Raw genomic sequence first — 27,852 nt, 5'->3', positions numbered from 1 at the left:
TTTTGGACCAATATGAGTTCAGGATATTCTGCCACAGGTCAGACATAAATATATGGTCCATCTGTATATCTGGAGTGGAGATGTCTCTTAAATTTGCTCATCTCACATTTCTTTTGAGCTACTGCAATGCTGCTTTGCTCATTGAGCCCACCATGGTGGGAGGTTCTATCTCCTATGTCTAACAATCTATTTCAAGGTTCCTCAGAGACCTTGAGTGTCCTTGTAATGTTTCTTCTGGGTTCCTTGTAATGCTTCTTCTGACCTTCTGAGTGCTTACCTTGTGTGAGTCCTTTGTAATATAGTCTTTTAGGCAGGTACATGTTTGGCATTTGAACAAATGCCCATCCCATCGGAATTGGGCTCTCTGCAGTAGGGTTCAGTTTGAGAAAGGACCTCAGTATTTGCTATTTGTTGAGTGGTTGATGGAGAAAGAACCCACTGTGATGAGACCAAAGCTAAACTATCACCTGCCATCCAAAGATGCTAAATCCTACCCTTTGGTCTGACCCTAGGGTCTCCTGGGATGAAGGAGTATAAAACTTTAAACATTCATTCATTTTTCAAACATCTGTTAATCACAATCAGCATACAAGGCTCTGGGAATACCAAGAGAACAAGGAAACAGTCCCTGTCCTTAAGGATTTTCTATTTCGTTCTCCAAGATTTACAACTGAGAAGCAATATAGTGAACCTGGGTTTGAATCCTAACTTAATTTCATACATACATATATACATATACATATACATATACATATACATATACATATACATATACATATACATATACATATACATATATATGTGTATATATATATATATATATATATATATATATATATATATAAAAGTTGTTATTTTTTTGCGAGGCAATGGGGTTAAGTGGCTTGCCCAAGGCCACACAGCTAGGTCATTATTAAGTGTCTGAGGCTGGATTTGAACTCAGGTACTCCTGACTCCAGGGCTGGTGCTCTCTCCACTGTGCCACCTAGCCGCCCCAACTACTTTAGTTATATTATTAGCTTTTTGTATGCAGAGCTATGATTTTTCCTTCTGCAAAATGAGTGTGATAAAACTTTCACTAACCCATCCTATGGGATTGTGTCCAGAAATTATTTTGCAAAGCTCAAAATCTTAGAGAAATGAATTAATTCCTTCCTCACAAATAATCTACTAAGTAAATGCAAGGTGATTTGCAAAAGCAGAGAATGCAACATCTGGGCAAGGGGTGGAGTCAGAGAATGCTCCACATGAGTGATATCTGAGGTCAGCTTTAGAGATAAAGATTTTTTTTTAAAGAGATAAGGGAGGTGGATTTGAAGAGACAGTACCTAGGCTTGGAGAACAGCTGAAGTTTAATGTTGAATTTGGAGACAGCTAATTGTCCAGTTATATTGGAAGGCTGGAAGTACCTATGTAAAATAAGGCTAGAGAAGTCAATAGAATCCAGTCTGTGGAGGAGCTTTCAGTCTTAGGCTGGGGAATTTGTGTATGTGTGTGTGTGTGTGTGTGTGTGTGTGTGTGTGTGTGTGTGTGTGTGTGTGTGTGTATATATATATATAAAGAGAGAGAGAGAGAGAGAGAGAGAGAGAGAGAGAATATGATAGAGAATATGATGAGTTAATTAGTATTGTCATTAGCTTGTGGCTAAAGCTGCTTGTAATCACTGTACTCGCTCCTTGGCCTCTGATCTAGAGTGCTGACTTCCCATTTCCCCCTTTTGAAATTGCTTATTGGATGTGGGAAAGAAGTCACAGTCATGAGAATATCTCTAAGATTCAGGTAACTGGCCAGGTATCTCCGAGTGGCACTAACCATCTGGCTTCTCTCCTCTGCAGAAACCAAAGCTGTATTTATTGGAGAAGAACAAGAGAATATTACTGTACCTTGTAGCAATACCTCAGACCCAGGGGGCCTGGTGAGCTGGTATAGGAACAAGCCTGAGGCCACCTTCCTCCTTTCTTCCAACACAACCCTCCCACCTGAATCCCGATACTCCCTGGTGAATGCCAGTTCCCTGCACATCACGGGACTGGATCCACAGGATGAGGGGAACTATACCTGTCAGGAAGAGACCCTGGGAGGCCACCTGGAACATAAAGTCCAGCTGCTGGTAGCCAGTAAGTAACAAAGGTCTTTTTCTTTAAACCTATAGATGTCCTAATGCTTGTTTTTTGTTTGTTCATGTGTTTGTATTGGTTTTTGCAAGGCAATGGGGTCAAGTGACTTGCCAAGGTCACACAGCTAAGTAATTATGAAGTGTGTCTGAGGTCAAATTTGAACTCAAGTCCTCCTTAAACTTAACCACTGTACCACCTAGCTTCCCCTCCAAGTCTTGTTTTAAGTTTGGAGCAAGAAAAGTAGAAAAAATGGAGAAAACTATGAAGTATCATCCCCAGAAGTCATGTCTGCTGGGTTGTGATTTGACATGTATCTCTATGAACTTGGCGTGAGACACAGAGGGTAGACAGTTTGTTTCCAATCTACCTCTTTGACTTCAGGAAGTAAAGTCTGAGGGAACAGAAGCTTTGATTATAATGCTGGCCCTGCTATTACCTGATTTTGTAACTGCCCTATATCTCAGTCTCTTTAATTGTAAAATGAGCAGAAGCTAGACCCTGCTCATCTCCTGGGGGTATTATGATAATAAATGGGCATTAAAGTGGAAAGAATCTTGGGTTTGGAACCAAAAGACCAGGGTTCTAATGTGAGCTCTGCCCCTTAAACCAATGTGACCTTGGACAGCTCACTTAACTTTCTAGGTCTTGGCTTCCTCATTGGATGTTCCAATGAATAGGATGGAAACATGAGATCACTGAGGCCAGGGTCTTTATCTCAGGAGCCTCTGAAGCTTAAAAAAATTCATCAGCTGGTATTAGAATATGAGGTGTGAGAACCGAAGACACCTTAGAACAAAGCATGCCAGAGCAGGAGGCACTTTAGAACATAAAATGTAAGAACTAGAGGGACCTTAGAACATTGAATGTCAGAGCTGTCGGCATCTTAGAACATAGAATGTGAGAACTGGAGACACCTAAGAACATGGAATGTCAGAGCTGTAAGCCCTTTAGAACATAGAATGTCAGAACTGGATGCACCTTAGAACATAAAATGTGAGAACTAGAGGGACCTTAGAACATGGAATGTCAGAGCTGCAGGCACCTTAGAATATGGAATGTGAGAACTGGAGACACCTTAGAATATTTTTCAGGTATGGGTTGGACCTAAATAGCTTCTTAGATCTCTTCTGGTGGAATCCCTTTTATTTCTGTTTTTATCACTTTTATCATTGTGTAAATCACTTTTTTTAAATATCTACTTTGTCTCATGGTTGCTATGGCTAAAATGTTCATTACCTAGTTTGTCAGCCAAGGAGCTCATGGACCATTTCATGCATATCTATGCTGGTCCTTGGACATTTGGTCATCATTTTGATCTTTGGGACTCAGCTTCTTCCTCCTTGGTAAAATGAATAATTGGACTAAGAATTATGATCACAGATGCCTTTCCTAACTCTAAATCCTGTGATTTTCAATAACTTGTATCCCCTCCTCAAGTCTTCCATTTTGGATAGAAAACGTCAATTGGTGTTTGATAAGGAGGCCAGGTGAGGGCAGAGGAGGAAGTTGTAGATTGGGTCTGGAGTACATATATATATATATATATATATATATATATATATATATATATATATATATATATATATGTCCACTTGTACTGGTTGGGACAGGTTTCTGGGTGTGTCTATGATGTGTGTAGGGACCAGTCTAGCAGGCATGGGGAACCCTTCAGAGAGTAAAGGGGAAAAGGAGGGAAGTATGATCCAAGTATAAATATACTCTATGCCTATGTTACCATATAACTGCTTATATGTTTAGAGAGCAAGCTGGATCAGCCCAGCAAGAATTTCATAGAATCATAGCTTCTCAGTGTTAGAAGGACCCTCAGAAGCCAAAGAGCCCAATGATAAATTATGAATGCTTTTGACAATATACCCAATGAGTGCCCATCCATTTCTTGAATATCTCTAGGAAGGAAGAACCTAGCTACCTCCCAAGGCAGCCCATTTTTCTCTGGGATACTTCTAATTGATAAGATGATTTTCCTTATAATAGACCTAAATGTAATTTTTCTCATTATTCCTAGTTCTACCCTCCAAGGTCAAGGGGGAGAAATCTAATCCATCATCCCCAATGTGGCCCTTTAACTGCTTGCAGATCCCTCTCATATCTTTCTTAACCTTTTCAGGCTACACATCCCTGCTTACTTTTACTACCATCCTTCATCCTGATCACTCTTCCTAAGAAGTAGGGTCTAGAACTGAATGTGGTAATTCCAGGTGTTATACCTGGGCAGAGTACATTGGAACTCTCATCCCCCTTGTATCCCATGATAACCTTGCCTAGATCCTCTGTATGAACTAGGTCTTCCTTAGGAGTCAGCAAGGAAACTTTAGGCTTGTATTAACTTATTCATGAACAATTCAGACACCTGGAAAATTCTTGGGAATCTCTGGTGGAAGACCATTAATTATAGAGGGGGTCACAGTAACAACAGTGACTTGATAATGATTATAGCATTTTAAAGATTTTAAAGCATTTCATCACCCAGGTAAGGAGAGACTTAGAGAGGGAAAGTTCTTTATCCAGAATCATAAAGCTAATATATTTAGCATCAGAAATTGAATCCAAGGTCTGAACTTTGAAATTTTTCCATGACTAAAATACTGTCCAGCAGAAGGCTATTGGGGTTGGGAAGGATGACTGTCTCCTTTGGGAATGCCATCTTCCCTACCAGGGTTGAGGTGACTCTGGAGCATAAGCTTAACAGGATCACTGTGTTCTATCTGGGCTTCTGATGGTTGGCGCCATTTGACACAGCCTGGTTCTGCCATAGTGATTGTTGAGAACTTTCCTCATTGGGGCAATAAGGAACCAAGAAAGAGAAAATTAGATGGGATGAAGAAAAATCTTAGGCCATGAGAGTGTGTCTTTTATCCAGGGATGAATTCCTTTGTGTCCTTGCTAAATCTTTTGAAATTGGAAATGGTGGTTCAGTTCTGGGAGAGCATTGATAAGCAGGTGCTTGTCCAGAGAAGGGCCACGAGGATGGACAAGGGCCCTGTGTCCATTCCACATGAGAAACTGTCCAAGAAAGGAAGACTCAGTAAGGACAGCATTGCTGGCTCCAGGTGTCACAGAGAGTTTCTTTCTTTCTTTCTTTCTTTTTTTTTTTTTGCAAGACAATGGGGTTAAGTGGCTTGCCCAAGGCCACACAGCTAGGTAATTATTAAGTGTCTGAGGCCAGATTTGAACTCTGGTACTCCTGACTCCAGGGCCAGTGCTCTATCCATTGTGCCACCTAGTCACCCCTTCCAGGTGTCACTTGGGAGAGGGATTAGGCTTGTTCTGCACAGCCCTGAAGGCAGAATGAGGTGTCCCTGGAGGAAATTGTAGAGAGACAAATTTACATTAGATATCCAGGGGAAATTCCTGGCATTGAGAATTGATCCAAAGTAGAGTTAAATGAGGCCTCTCCCTTACAGGAAGTCTGTAAGCAGAGACTATGGGACTGGCTGTTTTGTTATAAGGAGAACTCTTTTCTTTTTTCAGGTTTGGTTTGGACAAGATGATCTCTAAAGAAAGTTTTTTCTATCCTGAAAATCTGTGGTTCTATTCATAGCAGTCTTATGTACTTACTGAGGGACAAGCAAGCACTGTGCTACCAAAAAAATAAGAAAACAAAGATAGAAAGAAAAAACAAGGGAGGAAGGAGGGAAGAGGAAAGAGGGAGGGTAGGAGAAAGGATAGAAAGAAAGAAATTTATTAAATTCCACAGAAGTCAGTGGGAAGCATAAGGGATTTTTAGAAAGAAAAGGAAGGAGCAAGGAAGAAAGAAGAAAGAAGGAAGAAGGGAAGGAAGGGAGAGAGAAAGGAAAGAAAAAACAGATAAATTACAAAGAAGAAAGGAAAGGAGGGAAAGAGGAAGAAAGAAGTTTATTTTGTTTAGCCCGCTTTTTAAAAACAAAGGAGGTTGCTGAGGTCAGTGGAAAGCCTCAGTGATATTTAGAAAGGAAAGGAAGGAGGGAAGAAGGGAAGGAGAAAGAAAGTAAACATTTATCTTAAAGTTTTACATAGGACTTACCTTATGACAACCCTGAAAAGTAGTTAGTAATGCAATTAGTAATGATCCCATTTTACAGATGAGAACATTAAGGTGGGCAGCTTAGGTGGCCCAGTGAATAGAGTACTGGTCCTGGAGTCAGGAAGACCTGAGTTCAAATCTGCTCTCAGATACTTGACAGTGACCTAGCTGTGTGACCTTGGGCAAATCACTTAGCCCCATTGCCTTGCCAAAAAAAAATAAAGAATATTAAGGTAATTTTGTCAGAGTCATAAAGTCTTCAAAGCAGGATTAAAACCTAGGTATCCTCATTTCTAAGTCTAGCTCCTGGTGCCATGCTGGTATGCCAAGTTGTGGAGTCTAGCACTGAATAAAAGACTGGGTTGGCAAGGTGGAGAAAAACCGAAATTGCTTTGTGTTGCCTATGTAAATTGAATGTATTCTGTTAGGTGGCTGAAATTGCTCTTGTAAATTAAAAAGAAAAATGGACATCTTCTTTCTCTTCCTTTCCTTCCAAGAAACTTACAACATGGGAGATGTATTCAAGGAAAATTGCATCTAGGTTAGAAGTCATCAATGTTTGGATCAGCATTCATTCATTCATTCTGGAGGCATTTATTCAATTCAAATAGCTTTGTGCTAGGGTCTGGAAGCTACAAAGACATGAAACAGTCGCTACTTTCAAGGGTTTTACATTCTCCTGATAGGGAACAACACAGGCACAGATGAGTAAATGGATGATAGTTTGAAGAGGGAGACAGCACTGGCAATTAGGAGAAATTAGGAAGGTTTCTCAAGAGGAAGTGGCTCTTAAGCTGTGAGCTATGAAGGAAGCTAGGGATTCTAAGAGATGGAAGTGAGAAAGGTGTGCATTTCAGGTGGTAGGGACAGCTTATGCAAAGGTGTGGAGTTGGAAGATGTCATTTTTTTTTTAGGTTTTTGCAAGGCAGATGGGGTTAAGTGGCTTGCCCAAGGCCACACAGCTAGGTAATTGCAAAGTATCTGAGACTAGATTTGAACTCGGGTCCTCCTGACTCCAGGGCTGGTACTCTATCCACTGCACCACCTATCTGCCCCTGAGATGTCATTTTAAGGTATAGTCCTGTTAAAATGTGACCTGAATATGATATGAATTTTTGCCAAAAAGATATTTGTGTTAAAAACAGATCTGAAGGTCTAAGAAAAATTGGTCCCAAAGATAAATGTGCCTTGAAAAAACAAAACAAAAGAAAAGTAAAATTAAGGGCTCTACCTTGAATGCAGCCAGGGATTCTAAGAGATGGAGGTGAGAAGGGTGTACATTCCAGTTAGGAAAGATGGTCACTCATTTATTTATCTATATCTTTGTTATTCCTCACCAGAAGAATATAATTTCTAGCCTCTGCTTTCCAGGATTGTTAGTGCTTCATTAGGGTCTGGACAGTATTCAGTAGGTATTCAATAAATGCTTATTTTCTCCTTACCTCTTTTTCTTCTCTCTCTCCCTCCCTCCCTTCCTTCTTTTATTTATTTAGGCTTTTGCAAGGCAATGGAGTTAAGTGGCTTGCTGAAGGCCACACAGCTAAGTAATTGTTAAGTGTCTGAGGTCAGATTTGAACTCAGGTCCTCCTGAGTCCAGGGCTAGTGCTCTATCCACTGCATCACCTAGCTGCCCCCTTCTATCTTTTATATTTTCCTTATTTCTTTCCTTCTTTCCTTTCTTCCTTCTTATCTTATTTTCTTATTTCTTTCCTCCCTCCCTCCCTCCCTTCTTTCCTTCCTCTCTTCCCTCCTGTCCATCTGTTCATTTACATATGACTTTTCAAGGTTTTGAGGGAATATAGCCAAGATACTATGCAGCTATTTGATAATATGGGAAAGTGAGTATTGTTTATTTGGGACAAATCTAATTGAAATGTGGATTTGAGTTTTGAAGCCTTAGGAGAAAAAAAGAGATACTAGCTCTATGTGGACACTGCCCCCTGCTGGAGAGCATAGGAGGTTCAGCCGCTTTTGGGTGAGTGGGCTTAGAGAATGGACTGAAGCCCCGCGGCCCCTCCTGCAGTTTGAAGAGCTGCCTGAATTCGTGCTCTTTAGCACCACCTAGAAGTTGAAAGCTTCCCGAGGACAGAAAAGACCTGCCAGATGCTCTGGAAGCTAAGTAGAAGTTGGCTTCCCTTTAGTGTCAGCCTCATCTACTGTTGTTATTTGTCCTTCATTCTCAAAGAAGTCCAGGACCTCAGGAAGGTGATGCCGTGACAAGCATGTGAACTGGATTTGAGTGGGGGCTGCTGTGCCAAGTCTCCAGCCTCACTTTCTCCTCTGGAACTGTCTGGGTCCAACCGCCAGGTAGAGATCAGATCCTGGATGAGAAGCGACAGTCAGGGTTAAGTGACTGGTCCAGGGTCATGCATCTAGTAAGTGTCTGAGGATGGATTTGAACTCAGGTCTTCCCAATTCAAGCATGAAGTACCCTATCCACTGTACCACATAATTGCCATATCCAAAAAGGGGGGTGGAACCTCTCATGGATTTGCATGTGTTGCTTTCTCCTACATCTCTGGTTTGAGAAGGAGCTAAATTCCTCAGCGTCCCCAGAATTTTGCAGTTCTCTGGTTTGAGGCAGTTTTTTGTCACTGAAATAGTCTAGCCAAGGGACCTGGAAAGCTGAGGACCCCAGTCTCAGCTATTTTACTAAATGGTCTAAGGTGACAGTTTTGCTAAACGTTTACTGCATCAAAAGTTCAAGGAGAAAGGACAGGTTTAAGAAGAGGAGCTGATTTCATGAACTACAGATGATGATGACAAAAATAGCATTTTACAAATACCTCAGTTAATCCTTAAAGCAACTGTAGGAGATAGGTGTTATTACCCTCATCTGACAGTTGAGGAAACTGAGGCACACAGATTTAATGACTTGCTCAGGACCATGCAACTAGGAAGTGAGTCAGGTCAGATTTGAACTCCAGACCTGGCACTGCACCACTTAGACTTCTAGACCTTCTGATTTGTGAGTAACCTTGGAACATCTGTTTCCTTTACTTTTGTACTTCACTGTTAACTGTTTGCCCATTCTCTACCACATACACTCTGTACAACCCAGACTTTTGTTATATTTTGATTATTCCTATTTTATTGAATAAATATTTGACTAATTTTGATGGCTTTTACCTTCTTAGTCACTGTTTCATGTTTATGAGTATGTAGCATCATAAATGGTTAATCTGTTGAAATGCTAAGCATATGGGTGAGGGTGTGATAGTGAGGAATAGAAAGAATATGTCTCCCCCCCACTTCCCAGACCCTGAGAGTGAGTAAATTGTAATACCATGGTGACAATGTCCAATCTAATCCCTCTCAGAAAACTTCTCAGACCTTCCAGCATGAATGTAGTTTGAGGTGAATGAGATAGAGAAACAGGTGACACATGGGTCCCATATTGGCTACAGTGGTTGGTGCCATACCTAAACTATGGCTCATCAAGTCTAGGTGACAGCTAATGGGCCAGGTTGACTGGATTACAGGTTACATGAAAGGGAGTAATGGGAAATGTGAATAGAATGGGAGGAAAAATTTGCTGCGGGATTTAAATGTGGTATTGTAGAGACTGAATATCATCCCCAGAATACTTGCAACATGCAAAGACTCTAGAGTGATGTAAAGATGAATGAGAGTCACCAATGTTAGCAGAGTTTATTGGGAGATTACAACCTCCAACTAGGGAATCAGAACTGAGTCTAGCATTTATATGGCACTTCAAAGTTTTCCAAACTCCTTGTATTTATCATTTTACTTAATCCTCACCACAACCCTGGGAAGGAAGTGCTATTGTAATCACCATTTTATAGATGAGGAACCGGAGACCAAGAGAGGTGATATTGTTTGTTCAGGATCACAGAACTAGTATGTTTCTGAAGAAGGATCCAAAAAAATCAGGTCTTTCTCATTCCCAAGTACAGTGCTCCATCCACTCTGCCAATTTTCTTACTATTATATATCATATGGGGAACATAGAATTTCAAGCTGGAAAAGACCCAGAAGCACATCAGGGGGCGGTTTCTTATAGTCTAAGAGGTGGAGGACTTAGGTCTAGGAATACTTGTTCTGACAATGACTACCTGGTGATCTTGGGCTAACATCCCTCAGGGTGGGCAAATCAACTTGGCTGGAATGAAAGGTTTGACATGAAAGAGAGAATAGGCCTGTGCCAGGTGGGTCAAACTACTACCATCTCTGAGATCCTGGGGGAGAGGCTCCAGGATCCTGTGTCCAAGAATCTCAGCAATAGCAGTGTCTTCCACCTCCAGCCTGGTGCCCACAGCCATCACTGAATGGGACGGTCTTTGTGGCAAAGGAGATGACCATCCCTGCCATCTTCAACCCCAGTCATTGATAATATACCCATGGGCAGATAAGCCCAGGAGCCCCAAGAGTGGCATTCCTCCAGACAACAAGACCCCTATAGCCATTGTTCTAAGGAGCAACTCCCATAAAGATATGTCCTGATAATTACTTCAAAGTTACTGAAGACCTGGAAAAGGAAATCTTTGCCACCAGAGTCTTTGGCAATGATGAAGTCTAAACATGTTTGGGGTGTGGTCTAGTTTCAGGTTCAAATGTGTAACAAATTCATGGAAGACTTGACTCTGGCTCAGAAGTATTTAGGGACCCAAAAAGATTTATTTATGTATTACTGAGGTCAAAAGAAGCTAAAGGAAAGAGAAAATATAGACTCATTCTGAGGGGATGAGCATGAAAGAAATTAGACAGTTAGCAGGAGCCACAGCCACTATAAGTAGCATAAAAAGGGAGAGTAGCTTAAAGAAGGGAAATAGCAATAGTTGCAAGATCTACTTCCAAATATGATAACAGCATTCATCAGGGGGGATAGACCAAGTTTATATAGGGGAGCAGTGTTTGTATAGGAGCAGTGGGTTTGTTGTACATGTTGGGAAAAGGGTAAAGGAAGAGTTAGGGGAAAGAGGTAGAGATAGTTCCCTTATCTCAGTCAGATTACATCTCCAAGGAGCTGAGATACTTGCATCTTAGTACCCCTTTTCAGTGGGATAGTCCTTTGGGGTGAATTTAGCTTGATTTTGGGGAAAAAGGTAAGACATTTACATTTACATTTCAGGAGGGGTTGAAGTCAACTATGGGATGGAAATCAACATATTTCTCTTAAAATTTTCTCCACTTCAGTATTATTAAATGGTTCGATATCAGAAATAAATGCAATTTTATTACTGGAATAAGGGTATTGTCTCAAGGAATGTCAGGAGTCACCTAGTTCAGCCCCTTCATTGCATGGATAGGAAACTGAGACCCAGAGAAAGGAAGTGATTTTCCCAGTCAAAATGGTGATTGGCATATCATTAGATCATAGATTTAGAGTGGGATGGGATCTCAGAGACCATCTAGATCAAAGTGTCAAATTCAAATAGAAACAGATTTCTAAGGATGCTTACTGACTACAAATTTAACATTATCTGTGTGGTAGTGTATTTTATGAAATATTTCACAGTTACATTTGAATCTGGTCTGGGCCACACTGGGGAGTTTTGCAAACTACAAGTTTGAAACTCTGATCTAGTCCAATACTACCCCCTTGAAGATATTGAGACCCAGGAAGTTTCAGTGAATTTTGAACCTTTGAAAGTAGAGATGTTCTTTCTTTTCTGTTTACATCCCTAGCCCTTGGTCTATAATAAGAACTTAATGCACACTTTTCCATTCATTCTAAAAACCTCTCTTTGGGACTCATCTGTCTAGTGAAAGAATTTGACCTTGTGATCTCTTTGGTTCCTCTCTCTCATCACTGAAGCACATGAACAGGAAATTGACTTATCAAATTAAATCAAAAGTCCCCCTCCCCTAGCAATTTTTTTTTAGGTTTTTGCAAAGCAAATGGGGTTAAGTGGCTTGCCCAAGGCCACACAGCTAGGTAATTATTAAGTGTACTCCTGACTCCAGGGCCAGTGCTTTATCCACTGCGCCACCTAGCCACCTCCCCGCCTCAGCAATTTTATATCTCTTCATCTCCCCCCTCTCTAACCTGGGCTCCTTGGCTCATCTGTTTGGATACATTAGAGGAGATCTTTAGGGGCTCTAAATGCCCTAAATGACTGCTCCGGGGAGTCTCTTAATGATTAGAGAAGTTAGTAGAATTAGATATTCATTCCTTTGGAATGTAAAACACCTTCAAAGGATTTGAGCTTATGCTCTCCAGGACCACTTTGTGTGCACTTCTCTTGGTCCATGTTGACTATTCCTAGTAAAAGGTAAGCTCTCTATAAGGACAGGGACTTTTTTGTTTTTATCTTTGTGTCATCCTTGTATCCCAAATACTCAACTATTAGGTGTCTAATAAATGCTCGTTTTATTGAATTAGGTTCTAGGTTGCCATTTTAGGGTAACTGAGGTATTTCCTTGTGCTCAATGTAAACTGATCTTTTTGAGGTCTAAACCTTTTCTATGTGTTCCAGTTAGTCAAGGTATTTCCCCTTTCCTACTGCCTCATTTAGAAATCTGCCAGTGTGGAAAATTTCTCTCTAAGACTGACCCAAACTAGATATCTAAACAAAGACAATAAAGAAATTCAAAGTTTAGGTTCATAGATGAATTCCTACTCTTTGTGTTTACTCAGACAGGTCTGGGAAAGTGTGAATTCTCCCTTTTGTCAGACGGGTGACACAGAAATTGAAAAGTCTCTTTGACAAAGATTTGGATGATCCAAGTGACACCCCCAAGACCCTCATTAGAATGAACACCTCATTATAATATTTATTCTCTCATTACTTGTTGCTTAATCACAGTTGATTGCCACCTTCAGGAACATCTGTTCTTTCTAGGGTATATAAACTATGACCCCTCCAACATAAGGAATCTTGGTATTTCAGAGTGTCATTGATTTTTTTATTAAAATGCTAGCTTTGTTAATAAAATAACCTACCCAGAAATTATGTCACTCAATTTTTTTATATTATTGAACTTTATGTCCAAAATCATTTCATTTCAAATAAACATTTAATGTAAAAACAAAGGTCTGTTTCAACAACTGAATTTTTTCCCATTTTTAAAACACATCTTACTGTACCATTCAAACACTGATGAGCTTACATGATTTCTTCAAAATCTCTTATCAAGGGTACATATAGAAAAGACAACTTTTTTAATAAATAGAAACAAAGGGATTTTTTTCAACTTTGATTATAAGATGACATAAAAAGTTTACTCAACAGAAATATTTGCATTACTGTTTTTTGGGGGAGATCACCAAATTTTGTGCAAGCAATGCTAGCCTTCTTTTAAGCATTGAGAACATAACTGCTTAAGAAATGATATAAGCAATAATTCTAGACCCATATGTCCCCTAAAATAATCTATTTTTTTATATATGTGCACAACTTTAGCAAATTAAAGCCAGAGAGAAATATTTGAGATCCATTATCTGGAGGCATACTTTGTCACTCAGTTTTTTAAATGTTATGCCAGTCACTGTGCTAAATGCTAGAGATACTAAGAAAAGCAAAAGATAATCCTTGCCCTCAAGGAGCTAACAGTCTAATGAGCAACATGGTATAGTGGCTAGAGAGTCAACTTCAGAGACAGGAAGACTTGGATTCAAGTCTGCTTACATTTTGCCTGTGTAAGACTTGCCTGAGCAAGTCTCAGTGCCCTAAGAAGCATTCTGAGACCATAAACTACAGAAAGAGGGCCAACTTGAATTGGTGGAGGGAGTTTCATCACCAAGGAATTTCCTAAACTAGTGAAATCCAAGTTCTAGTCTCTCTCCATGGATTTTAGAATAAAGGGACTTTGGATTTAGGAAACAATTGTATTACCTTTGGATTAATTTGGATTTGGATTTTTTAAGTCATCTTTTGACCATTTTTTCCTCCCTTCTTTTCACTTTTATTTCAGGTGGCCCCATTCAGATCAACATCAACATTTCTCCAACTGGAATCCACCCAAATGGCTCCTTCTTTGTAGCCAAGGGCTCCATGGTGACCTTCAACTGCAGTAGCAGCTCCCACCCACCACCCATGGTGGAATGGTCCTTTCAGTCACCAGGGGCCAACAGCAAACGCTTCGACAGCAACAAAGAGAACTTTAGCTCCTTTGTGCTCTACGACATGTCACCCACATATCAAGGAAATTACACGTGTATGGCCACAAACATGCTCAGCAAGAGAGTTCAGACAGTCACCTCTGAGCTCCTGGTGTATTGTACGTAAGAAGTCTGTGTTCCAGCCTGTTGCTGGAACCATACTTAATCTGGAATGCCCAGTTCCAGTTCATTGATCTATCCCCTATAATCCTCCATGTCCCTGAATCCTCATGCATCCAGGTAGTCTCACACATATATTCACAGGGAATATTAGAGCTAAAGAAGAGCTTAGAGGCCATTGAGACCGACTGATTCAACTGAGAGACAAAAAAACCAAGGCAGAAAGAGGTTAAGTGACTTGCCCAGGGCAATAGAGCTGGTGTTTAAGTCAGGATTTGAACTCACATCTTTATGACTCCTAGTCTGGCACTCTCTCCACTGGGCCACTTTGTCATTTATTGTTTTCCTATTTTTAAAAATTGTATCATCTTTAATTTTTATATTATTTGCTCTTAATCTCTAGCAAAGAATAATATTTAAGCAAAACCAATCAACAAATATACCAAGTCTGGCAGGTAATATGCTAGCTATTCTGTATCCAAGGTTCTCCATCTCTCTCCTAAATGGAAAGATGTGGGGTTCATTTTACCACTTGTCCAGCATGGAGATTTTTCTTTTTTATTAAGTTTATCAGAATTTTGTGGACCTTTTATGATTTTTTTTATTATTGACATCGCATGTTTTGTTCTCCTTGTCCTGCCTTCCTCATTCTCCAAAAGCTCACTCAAATCTTCTCAAGCTTCTCCAAAGCCCTCCTATTTACTGTGTTTCATGGTGCAATGCTATTGCATTATATCTGTATCCTTTCTAGGAGGCAGCATGGTGCAGGAAAGCAGTGGTATCAAACACAGATAGAAAGGAACTTAGAAAACCTTAAGTTACCTTATCTATGCTAACCTCTTACTGCCAGACTATAATTTGCAAAGTTGACCTATCTGCATTGAAAGAAGATCTTTTTTCATTGGGAGTAATTTCCTCCAATGAAACTATAAGTTAGACCCAAATGAAAAAATACAGCACAATGTAGTTGTATCGGGAAGATCCAGGTTCAAGTCCTGCCTCTGACTGTATGACTTTGAGCAATCTATGTAATCTCTAACTCTTTTAGTTTTACATACTTTGAAATCTGCATTAGTGGATAGAATTTTCATACTAGGAGCCTCCCATACTAGGTGAAATCATAGGCTTGGAAAAAATTTAAATTTAAAAATTTAGTATTTATCAATTGTGTGGGGTGAAAACATAGGACTATAATGAGCATTAAGGAAAAATAGATCATAGATTAAAAATGCATACTTCTAATCCACACAAGAGAAAATCTGCACATGCAAAGGGAAACAATGACCATACTTCTTAGGAATTGATACTTGTCTTTTTGCTGAAGGAGAGAGGAAAGTTTTGTGATAAATGGAAAAAATATAGCTTGCCAACTTGCAAAGCTAACTAGGGCAGGGTGATCTGGGCTCTTGCCCAGGGTGCTGAATTTTGAGAGTGATGAAAGTAGCTCCAAGCCTTCAGCAACATAGGAATAGCAGAAGTTAGCATGCTGCAAAATTAATGAATTATAATAGAAATCAGAGTTTGGATGAGTTCTTCCACTATCCCACCTTGCTCTGTTTGCCCCAACTAAGTACATACGTGGAATCACTTGTCTCCAGCATAAAAGTCCATCTTTAGTTAAATTTTTGTCCTTTTCTTTTACTTGAGAGAAAAAATGAAGGGGTTTTTGTTTTTGTTTTGGAGTTACCAGAGTTTTCAACTACAACAGGATACCTGGCTGGGGTTGATCTTTTTGCTGTCTCAGTCTTATCATGTAAAGAGATGGCCTTGTACCCAAGGGAGCCAGCTAGAGGTATCCTTGTGCTTCGCAGATCCTCCTACGTCAGCCCCACGATGCTGGGCAGAGACGGCTGACCTGGGGTCCATGCTACAACTCATCTGCCAATGGTCAGGGGGATATCCAGATCCTGTGTTCCTGTGGACAGAAGAACCAAGGAGCTTGATCTTGGGAAATTCAAGCTCGGGTGTAGAAACGCTTAATCGGTCGCAGTTGTCTGATGGCAAGATGTTCAAGTGCATTGGGAATCATATCGTGGAGTCGGGAATGATGGGAGCCAATTGCATAGTCCAGATAAGTGAGTCTCCTGTGGAAGAAGGGTTGCCATTCCTTCATAGGATGTCTGGGAAATAAGCAATGTTTGGGGATTTCACCTTTCCTTTCCCTTTCTTTTCTTTTTTCCCTTCTGTATTAATTTTGCAAACATTTAATCAAGTATATTGCTTCTAACTGTATATTTAGTGATCTCTAAAAAAATTCCATTTTGACCACTGCTTGATCAGCTTGTTTCCTAAAGGTACAGCCAGGAAAAGGCCTTCATGAGGGAAATGAGGTAGACAGGTTTTTCAGGTGTCTAAGGCTGAATTTGAATAAAAGTCTTCCTGATGCCAGGACCAACATTCTATCCCCTGGGTCTTCTAGATGCCATTTATTTCACACCTTGTTCTCTACTACTAAAATTGGTCATTGAAAATAATCCAATACTAGGATTTACTCCAGTACCAGGGCTGCCAGGCCTGGAGTCAAGAAAGACTCATCTTCTGGGGATCAAATTTGGTCTCAGACACTAGCTGTGTAACCCTGGGCAAGTCACTTAACCTTGTTTGCCTCAATCTCCTTATCTGTAAAATGAGCTGAACAAGTAAATGTCAAAACTATCTTTACCAAGAAAACTCCAAATGGGGTCACAAAGACTCAGACACCACTGAGATGACTCAATATTCTAGAGCTAAAATTGGTCATTTTAAGAATGGCTGCCTTATAGTATTGTTTCATTTCCATTATTATCATCATTATATTAATTAGTTTTCCTTAGTCTTCTTTCTTTATACTGCATCAGTTTATAAAACTCTTCTTATCCTTCTCTGAATTCTTCATACTTGTAGTTTCTTATAATGTCAAAACATTCTGTTACATTCATACTCTGCTGTGTGTTCAACTGTCCCCCTGTTGACAAATTCTCACTTTGTTTCCTCTTTCTTGCTCTCTAAAATGCTGCTCTGAATATTTTTGTATATTTTCTTCTGACTATGAGTTCCTTGGGGTATATGCTCATTAATGAATTTTCTGAGTCCTCACCTTTGTTTTTAGCCTTATTCAGCTGCCACTTATTTCATTAAAAACTTCCCTGATCCCTCCAGCCAAAGCCTTTACTCCCTTCTTAAATATTCTTATAGAGTCACAGTATCATAGATTTAGAGCTGACAAGCCCCTTAGAAACCATTGAGTCTAGCCTTCTCATTTTATAGATAGGAAACCGAGGTACAAAGAAGTTAAGTGCCCCGGGTCACTTAGCTACTAAAGGCTTGAAAAGGTATTTCAAGTTTAGTGTCCTTCATCTGGATCTTTCTTTTTTGTCCCAGTTTGTCTTAAACCAGTCTATACATGTTGTCTACTCTTCCTCCCTTCCATAAGGACAAGGAGACTCTTCAATTTTGTCTTTGTATTCCCACTATTTCACCGATCATCATTGGATGTCAATGATTATGGAAGAAAGAGTGAGGTTGATAACTTTGTGCAATTCTGCCGCATTTATATCCAATTCACTCTCAAGTCAAACTATAAGCCCATGATTCATTGATCTTCTTTGAAACTAAGGCACAACAACAAAAACAACTTAGTGACGTGCTTTGTATAAAATCAGCATTTAGTGTCCATTGAACAAACGGGAGTATGGGAAGCTCACTGAGTAAGGTGGCAAAGGCAGGACATTTATGAGTAAATCCAGTTTGGGGAGATTGCATCTTGTGGACTTGTATTAGAAAGAGAGAGAGAGATTTTGACCATCCTTTGTCATTTCCTTCCCCATACCCAGAAGAAGCACAAGGCTGACCCTTGGTAAAATTCCCTGGTAGAAGGGTTCCCACTCCTTCTAACTCCTTCCATTAAAGTAATAATAATAGCTAAAGTCTCTATGATGGAACATTAGAACCAGAAAGGCCTGAGTTCATGTCCTACTTCTGACACATATTAACTGTGTAACCCTTGACAATTCCCTGAACTTCTTAGACCTCTAAGCCAGTGGTGGTAAACTCAAACAAAAGTATATTCCTTCTGGCAACATAGTGATTCAGAAAACCACAAACGAATATAAATATGTTTTATTGTATTTTTATTGATTTGGTTTAACATTTCCCAATTACACTTTAATCTAGCTTGGGTTCAGTGTTTTGAAGTTTGAGATTTCTGCCTAAGGCAGTCCTCTAAGGGGCAGAGGTGTTGATCTGCATCAGTGAAGGGATTTTCCTAATCTGAGAGTCTCCAAACAATAAAATTGGGCCCAGGCACTACCTCTAACATTTATATAACAAGTTAAAGTTTGCAGAACACCTTACATAGGTTATCTTATGTGATCCTCATAATCAACCTGTGAATTGGGGCTAATATTACTCCAGAGGGAGGAAGCAAGTTTATTTTTTTAGTTTTTTCTTAAGGACCTACTAGGTATATAATATACTGGACACTGAGAAGTATGAAAATAAAAACAAAACAGTCCTCCTCACCAAAACTTTACATTCAACTGGAAGAATACAACATTTATTCATTCAACAGACATTTATTTTAGTAAATAGCTCCTGGTGTGAAGAAGGGACTAAGAAAGGTACTCTAAAAGGTGTCTGCTTTACCCAGCCCTGGCCTGGTTACCAGGGTAGGTGGGGATCCCACCCTGCAATTGAAACACAAAAATAGAAAAACAAAAACTACTTCAAAGAAGATTCCACTCACCACTGGGACACGGAATGTGCACGCACTGATAGACAACACAAGATCTAATAGACCTGAAAGACAAACAGGCCTTGTTGGTGAGAGAACTCGGCAGGTATCACATCCAAACAGCAGCCCTAAGTGAAACAAAGTTGGCAAACGAAGACGAGATAATTGAAGCCAGAGCTGGGTACATATTTTTTTCTGGAGTGGTTGCCATGAAGCTAGTGTCGGTTTTGCAATCAAAATGAAGCTAGTCAACAAGCTAGATCAAAAGCTGTGAATGACAGGCTGATGACAATGAGATTGCCACCATCAGGAAAGTGCCATGCCACCATCGTCATCGCTATGCTCCTACTGTGACAAGCCCTGATGAAGTCAAAGAAAAATTTTATAAAGACCTTATCATCAATGGACCAGAAGAGGACAAGCTTATAATTCTGGGTGACTTGAATGCTAGAGTAGGCTCAGATTAACAGACACGGAAGGGAGTCCTTGAGAAGAATGGATTGGAAATAGCAATAGCGATGATGGTTACCTACTACTGAAGACTTGTGTATCTCATCACAAACGCTGTCTCTCCCATTTATATTAAACACCTACTCTATGTTAAGCAGTGGCAAAAATGAAACAGCCCTTCCCCTCAAAGAGTTTACATTCTAATGAAGAGAAGCAGCATGTATACAGAGAAATATATAAAAAATAGATGAGGATCAAATGAGATAATATTTATAAAGTGTTTTGCAAATCTTGCAAAGTATTATTACTATTATTAAGTGGCTACGTAGTGTCATAATCCATAGATTGTTAGGACTGGAGTCAGGAAGACTAATCTGGGTTCAAATCCAGCCTCAGATACTTTCTAGCTGTGTGATTCTAGGCAAGTCACTTCACTGTGTTTGCCTCAGGTTCCTCATCTGTATAATGGGCTAGAGAAGGAAATGGTAAACCACTCCAGTATTTTTGCCAAGAAAATCCCAAATGTGGTTATGAAGAGTGGAACAGAATTGATCCTTGAATGAAGTAGGGATTCTATACTGAGATAAGTAAATGTAAGTTATTTGGGAGAGATCCAGAGACAGAGAGATAAAGAGAAAGACAGGGAGGAAGGTCAGGGAAGGCTTCAAGGGCAGGAAGGGAGATCTGCTGTATATTTAGAATAAAGATTAGGAGTCCAAGAGGCTGATATAGTGAGCGTTTGGGAAATTTACTTAACTTTCTGGGCCTTGAGTTCTTTCTCTGTAAAATGAGTGGGACTGGACTTGACAACCTTTCAGATATTATCCAGCTTTATGATACCATAAGGAAGAGATTTTGCTGGAATTTCCCCTGTAGTCTCAGGATAGGTTCAAGCTTGGGTATATAAACATCTGTTTTATTTTCTCTCCCTTTTATGACCACCAGATGGGCCCACCCTTCAGTCTGAGCCATTGAAGACCTGCTTCTTGGGAGGCAATGTGACCTTCACCTGCCAGGTGTCTGGAGCCAATCCCAAAGCTAAGATCTCCTGGCTACGGAATCTCACCCAGCCAGAGGAGGAGATCCTGCCCAGCTCTCGTTACCTGATAACACATGGGGACTCAGTCTCCACCCTCACCATTCTCAACTGTTCCCAGGATGTGGATGAAGGCTATTATGTCTGCAGGGCAGAGAACCCAGTGCGAGTGAGGGAGGTGGACATCTGGCTGACTGTGAAAAGTGAGTTTGATTCAGCTGGCTCTCAAGATTTATATAGGAGGGGAAGGGGAGAAGGTTGTCCAGCCTTAGAATGGACAAGAGGGTAATGCTTTGGTGATGCTTTCTCCATAGCAGATGGACCATAGTCATTATACATCTAAGGGGGGAGGGGGACCTCAGGGGTCATTTAGACTAATCACCCCCTCAATTTTTTTACAGAAAAGGAAACTGAGGCCCAGAAATGTGATTTCTCTAATTTATAGTTAGTGATAGAGTCAGGATCCAAACCTGGCACTTCTGCTTCCCTAGCCAGTATTCTTTCCATCATACTACCTGCCTCATCATTGCCCTATGGCAGAAGCCAGATGTTTCATTTAATAACCTTGGGGAGATGAAAACAGATTCTCAGAGATACCAGAGTTGCTCAAATCAATAGAATCTATTCATTCAACAAGAATTTCTTGAGCATCACAGTGGGTGCCAGGGATTGAGCAAAGTGCTACAGGTAGAAAGATAATCAGTAAACATTTATAAAGTACCTATTGTGTGCCAGCCATAGAACTAAGCTTTAGGGGTACAAAGACATTGAGTAAGCATTTATTAATTGCCTACTATGTTCTAAGTGCTGCTATAATGATATCTATTTAACTGGTCTGCTGGGTGCTGGGAATGCAATTTATTGAGAATAAACATTTACTAAGCACCTACTATATGCTGGGGATGCAGAGACAATCAATTAACCATCATTTATTAACTGCCTTCTGTGGGCTAGGGATGCAAAGACAACCAATCAATCATCATTTATTAAGCACCTACTTTGTGCTGAGTTTATCAAAAACAAGCAAACATCATTTATTAAATGCCTGCTATGTGCCCGGGATGCAAAAACAACCAATCAGTCATCATTTATCAAATGCCTACTCTGTGCAGTCACTGTTAGGTGTTGATGGTATAAACCAAAACACAATGCCTGCCCTCAGAGAGCTTACATTTTAGTTATTTCACATATCTTTTTAAATCTTATTTTTATTAATACCTTTTGTTTTATTTTTATTAATGCCTTTTACCGTTTATTTTCAACGATATCCTATCTTCCTTCCTTACTAATTGAGCTATCTCTTATAATAAATTAAAAGAGGAAAAGGGATAGAGATGGGAGAGCAGTTCAGAAGTGACCAGCTCACCAGCTGTGTGGGATATTTGATCTCCCTTACTCTTAATTCCATATTATGGTGGTGAAGGGTTGGGGGTGAGGTAGGACTCCTCAGATGCTAGTGTTGACTTCTTTCATACTGCCTTCCACTTTTCTCTTTTTGGGATGTGCCTAGTTCATTTGTTGTCTCCTCAAGTCAAGATGTTGCTCTTTGGAAGCCATGTACTCGGTCTTTATCCTTCCACAGAGACTTGACTGACTGAGAATTCCATTGGCATCTTTCATTTCTTAAAAATGATTTGAGATTCCTGTTCTGATGAGTTTTGGGGAGGAAATGAATTATATGTTCCCCAGCACTTAGTACATTTATATATTAAGTTAATAAATGCTTGTTGTCTTACAGACATATTCCACAAGGGACTGTTTGTTTTACTTTTCTGTAGTTTCAATACTTAACACAATACTTGGCCCCTTCTTCCCATCCTGTTCTAATCACTTCCCTGGGAGGCAGGCAGGATGTTAGTGGTCTATTGTCTATTGAAAACCTGCCTAGCCAAGGACTTGGCTCCTCACCAGGTCAGTCCCAGAATGATGGATTTTTTTTGGTCACAACTTTCAAAGCCCAGCTGTTCCATTCAAGAGCAACCACAATCTTTGGAAGGAATTTCCCACATTCATTATCCACTAGGGATGACAAATTCTTGAAATACAACAGCAAAGTCAGTTTGAACTCCTAAGGTTGTCTCCATCACTTTGCCCAAAGACAGCTAGTCTGTAACTCAGTAAGACCTAAAAGCCAGGGAGTGATGCTGTGGCTCTTCAGTCACATGCTAGAAATAATAATAATCAGCATTTATTTAGCACTTTACAAACTTAGGGAGTAGAAGAGGCAGAGGGGTAACTCATCTGACTTTTCTTCCGCCCGCCTTTTTTTTTGCTAGGCAATGGGGTTAAGTGGCTTGTCCAAGGCCACACAGTGAGGCAATTATTAAGTGTCTGAGGCCAGATTTGAACTCAGGTCCTCCTGACTCCAGGGCTGGTGTTCTATCCACTGCGCCACCTAGCCACCCCTATTTAGCACTTTTACAAATATCTCCTTTGATCCTCATATTCTCATGATTTCCATTGCACAGACAAGCTATAAAATTAAAGCTCACAAAGGTTAATTGACTAACCCAGGGTCACACTGTTAGTAAGTGTCCAAGGTAGGATTTGAACTCAGGTTTTCTTGACTCCTCAGCTACTTAAAAACCAAACTTTGTTTTGTGTGTCTTTTCTCTGCAGAACCTTTGAACATCGGAGGTATTGTGGGAGCAGTTGTGATCTTGCTCCTGTTGGGAGTGGGCATAGTCTCAGGTTTTATATTTTACTACAGTCCCAATATCTGCCTGAAAGGTAAGAGCTACTTGGGATTCTTCAAGGTATCCCCAAAGGGAGCCTGGAGCAGGAATGCCCTTCCCTCTTCAGTCTAAATCCTTCCTTTATAGGCTTCTCCATTGTGACCAAAATGTATAATTCTGCCCAATCTCCACATTGCCTCCTCTGCTTTCTATATTGGTATCAAGTCCACTGAACTTGGTTGTAGCATTTTCTCATGTCTGTCTTATGAAAATGTCCTATTTGTCAAGAATTTGTTGTAAACTCAAATGAAAGATAGGAAATACTAATCTCTCTCTCTCTCTCTCTCTCTCTCTCTCTCTCTCTCTCTCTCTCTCTCTCTCTCTCTCCCTCCTCCTTTGTTTCTCTCTCCCTTCATTAGGAAACAGCCTCAGGTGAGTATTTGTTGGCCCAATACTGTTGCCTCTCCCTATACCAGATCTTCCAATCCCTACCCCTCCTCTTCAGTTGGCAATACTTTTTTCCCCTCTTAAACTTCCCTTGTATTCAGTTAGATATACTTTGCCCTTCTGAGAGTGTGTGTGTGTGTGTGTGTGTGTGTGTGTCTGTGTGTGTCTGTGTCCGTGTCTGTGTCTGTGTGTGTGTGTGTGTGTGTGTGTGTGTATTGTGTCCTCCTTGGACAGAAGGTTCTTGAAGGCAGAGGATTGCTTCATTTGATCTTTGTATCTTCAATACCCAGCCTCCTGCTTTGCCTATTGTACATAATTAATAGACATCTCTAATTGAATTGGAGTAAGCCAAAAGGCCATGCCAAACTTAGGTTAATTCAGCTCCCTTCATTGCACTTTTTCATTTTTTAATTTAGGGTGAGATAGATCCTGGGGAAATTGGTTTGTGCTAATGTCTGCTTTGGGCTAGAAATGTGTCCCTGAAAAGGTGCATGAAAACTGAATCTTCCCAAATGGGCTGGGGGAATTAGCTACAATGGGGAATGAATCCCCTTATTGTAAAGTAAAGACAATGGGCTAATAGCATTCCAGACTTCTGGAGAAGGACAAAGGAAAATAGTGTTTGTTTTCTTTTTTTTTAACTTTAGATCAATATCTTAGAGATATATATACATATATATTTCACATTACATATAGTTTTGTAAATGTTATAGACATAATACATATAATTACATATATATACATATATAATTATATATGTTCTTAGTTAAATTGAATTTTCATATCTTGTATTATTTTTAAAGTAAGTCACACCAGTATTCATTTAATGTCAATACCTCTGGAGTATATACAGGTCATCACTGAAAACCTCCTCAAAATATGAATCTCTAGTCATTTTTAAGAAATGAAAGAAAGCTAATGGAATAGTCTAGAATTGCAGAATTTATAATGACCAAGTACATAGTTATTATGCTTCCCAACCAGCCATTCCTTGAAGAAATAGAATGGGAAAATGTTTGTTTAGTATTTACTGTATGCAAATAAGTCTGAGGGACCCAGTTAGGAAATCAAGTCAACCAGTTCCTGTTCTCCAGGATTCTATTTGGAGGAAACAACACCTGAAGAAGAGTTCAGGTCTGGGCAGATGGCTAGGCCCATAAAAGTGATCAGAATGAATTAAAGTAGTCATCAAATGTTGCTGCTTCTAGTAAGAAACCTTATGTACTATATGGTCCTGGAGATCAGAGAAAAGACCCCACTCTGGGAGCAGGGAGCATGTAGAATTTAATTTTTCTGCAGAGTCACATCTGCTAAAGGGTTGTCCAAGTTATAGGGCTTTTTCTCTCCCCTAGATCCTTTTCTTTTGTAATAATGGAAATATGGTACCACTGTGTTCCACCACCATTCTTCCCATAGCCTCTCCCTGCCCCCAACTACATCCTTGGGAGAGAGCTCTATACAGCTCGTCCTTCTCTTCCTCCTCTGTTAGTAATCCGAGATACTTGGTTATTGAACAGTTTATGGTCCAAGATAAACAACTCCTCCTCCTCCAACAATCTGGATTGATTTTTAGCCCATTTCTCCAAAGTGCTAGGAAATAACTCCTTGGGTGCTGAACTCTAATGAACTAGATACAGGAATGTTAGATGACCAGAGATAAAAATAACGCTGATGATAGCTAACATTTAAGTAATCCGCTCTGTGCTAAGCACTTTCTAATTATTATCTCTTTTGATCCTTACATCAACTCTTGGAGTTAAGTGCTATTATTATTGTCATTTTATCAATGAGGAACCCGAGTGACTTGTCCAGGGTCATGTAGCCAGTAAGTGTCTAAAGATGGGCTTGAACCCAGTGCTCTATTCACTATAATACTAAAATAATGGTTTTCGTTCTTCATTCTCAAATAAGACCATGACATCAGGGAGGTGATGCCATGACAAGCACATGAATTGAATCTGAGTGAGGCGGGCTGTGCTAAGTCCCCAGCCTCACTTTTTTCCTCCAGAGCCATCTGGGTCCAGTGGCCAGATAGGAATCAGGACGACTGAAGATGGCCCTGGTTGCGAGGTAATCAGGGATAAGTGGTCACGTACATAGTTAGTATCAAGTGTCTGAGGTCATTTGAACTCCTGTCCTTCTGACTCCAAAGCCAGCACTCTATCTACTGTACCACCTAGCTGCCCAATACTAAAATAGCAATAATAAAAATAACAGTAATAGCAGCAACGTTTTTGTGGTATTTATTATGTGCAAGGTGCTGCCCAGATTCTAGAGTGCAATCTTAGCCTCCCCCGGAACTCCATGAGAGATGCAGAGAATAATTTAATAATAATTATCTAATAATAATAATAATTACATTTCTACTTCTTTTTGACTCAATTTCCCCTTTGGGCTTTAGAGGTCAAGATTCAAGTGATGTCATGGTCCTGGTTGATTCACAGGATGAGGAGGAGGAAGATGCAGAAGAAGAAGAGGAAGAAAGAGAAGAGGAAGACTTGCCAAAAGCAATAAGCAGACATGGCCACATACACCGGGTGACTGCCCTGGTGAATGGGGATCTAGAACGCATGGGCAATGGGCTCCAGGCTCTGCAAGGTGAGCCCCAGGTAGTGGGAAAAAATTGGTTTCCCTTCTAATTAAGATGGCTAAGCTAGGGGATTACTCTAGATTTCATAGAAATTGAAAGAAAGGTATCTTAGTTCAAATCTCCCCCCAAACCTGGGTGTTTGAAAAGCAAGGAACAGAAATTTAAAAATCATATCAGGGAAAGTCATGGTCTATAGTAGATGGAAAACTGGCCTTGGAGGAAGAAAGGAAAAAAGAAGAAGAAAGGAAGGAACTAGGGGAGAGAGGGAGGAAGGAAGGAAGGAGAGAATGAAGAAGGGACAGAAAGAAAGGATTAGTGGAAGTATTCATGAACTATCTACTGTGTGTTCAGCACTTTACAAATATTATCCCATTTGATTCCCATAACAACCCTGAGAGGTAGGGGCTATTATCATCCCTATTTTACAATTGAGGAAACTGAGGCAGAGGTTAAGTGACTTGCCCAGGGTCCCACAAGTAGTAAGTGTCTGAGGCTGGATTTGAACTCAGGTCTTCATGACTCCAGACTTCTTCCCTGTCCACTGTACCACATAGTTGCCTTCAATTCAAAATGACCTGATGTTCATTCCTGCCTCAGAGACTAGCTTTGGGACCATAAGCAAGTGATTTAATCGTTCCCAGCTTCAGGTATCTCATCTGTGAAATGGAGATAATAATAGCAATCATTTCCCCAGGTCAATTGAAGATGAAAAGAGATAATATATAAAGCACTTTGCAAACCTTAGAGTGGGGTGGGTATATTAGTTATCATTATTGTTCTTAGCATCACCAGCATTATTAATTTTAGGAATCAGAGGACCTGGGCTCATGCTCCCACTCTGTTGTTTTAATGTCTATGTGACCTTGGATGAGTCATTTAAGGCTTTCTAGACCTCAGTTTCTTCCATTGCTGTAAAAGGAGGGTGTTGGACTAGGAACTCTCCAAGGTTCCTTGAAGTTCAAAATCCTATAATTCCATGAAATAATTTCAGTTCACCAAATATTTGCTGTTTCAATCAACAAACATTTATGGAATCCTTGTCAGCCGTGTTGGTCCCTTCTCTCTAGGAGATGACAAAAATTGGGGAGAAAAGATAGTGAAAAGTTAAACTGTATAAGATTTAAGTGATAGTTTAAAACAGCTCTAAAAGAGTCAGAAAGTGATAGAAGAAAGGGGCAGCTAAGTGGCTTAGTGGATAAAGCACGGGCCTTGGAGTCAGGAGTACCTGGGTTCAAATTTGGTCTTACCTAGCTGTGTGGCCTTGGGCAAGCCACTTAACCCTGTTTGCCTTGCAAAAACTAAAAAAAAAAAAAAAAGCGATAGAAGGTCAACTGAGTAATGAAGATGGTGGTAGTTAGAGAAATTCAATGGTGGGAAAATGCCACCATAGGCTGTTGTGCTCAGAGAAAGTCCTGAAGGATCCTTTGATCATGGGATCCAGAGCTGGAAGGGGCCTTAGAGGCCATCTAATCCAGCCCCCCTCATTGTCTATTATTATACAGGCACACACTACCCCAGATCACTACCCTAAAGCTGAGTCTGGTTTTATTTGTTGAAAATCAGTCCAAAAAGCATTTTATCTCTTGGAGCTGGCAGCTGAGTTAGAACATACTGCAT

General features: G+C 40.2%; 1 protein-coding gene across 1 annotated transcript in view; it reads left to right on the top strand.

The window, feature by feature from the left end:
* Positions 1-27,852, top strand: part of VSIG10 (V-set and immunoglobulin domain containing 10) — a 37,216-nt gene that overhangs the window by 6,121 nt on the left and 3,243 nt on the right. The window contains exons 2-8 of the mRNA XM_074205935.1: positions 1,836-2,117; positions 14,020-14,325; positions 16,138-16,401; positions 20,433-20,726; positions 23,143-23,253; positions 23,618-23,630; positions 26,047-26,243. Coding sequence (XP_074062036.1) covers positions 1,836-2,117; positions 14,020-14,325; positions 16,138-16,401; positions 20,433-20,726; positions 23,143-23,253; positions 23,618-23,630; positions 26,047-26,243 — 1,467 coding nt within the window. The remainder of the gene's footprint in view (positions 1-1,835; positions 2,118-14,019; positions 14,326-16,137; positions 16,402-20,432; positions 20,727-23,142; positions 23,254-23,617; positions 23,631-26,046; positions 26,244-27,852) is intronic.

This window comes from Macrotis lagotis, chromosome X, assembly GCF_037893015.1.
Source record: "Macrotis lagotis isolate mMagLag1 chromosome X, bilby.v1.9.chrom.fasta, whole genome shotgun sequence".
NCBI classification, from domain to species: Eukaryota; Metazoa; Chordata; class Mammalia; order Peramelemorphia; family Peramelidae; genus Macrotis; species Macrotis lagotis.
This window is presented reverse-complemented; position numbering and strand designations above follow the sequence as displayed.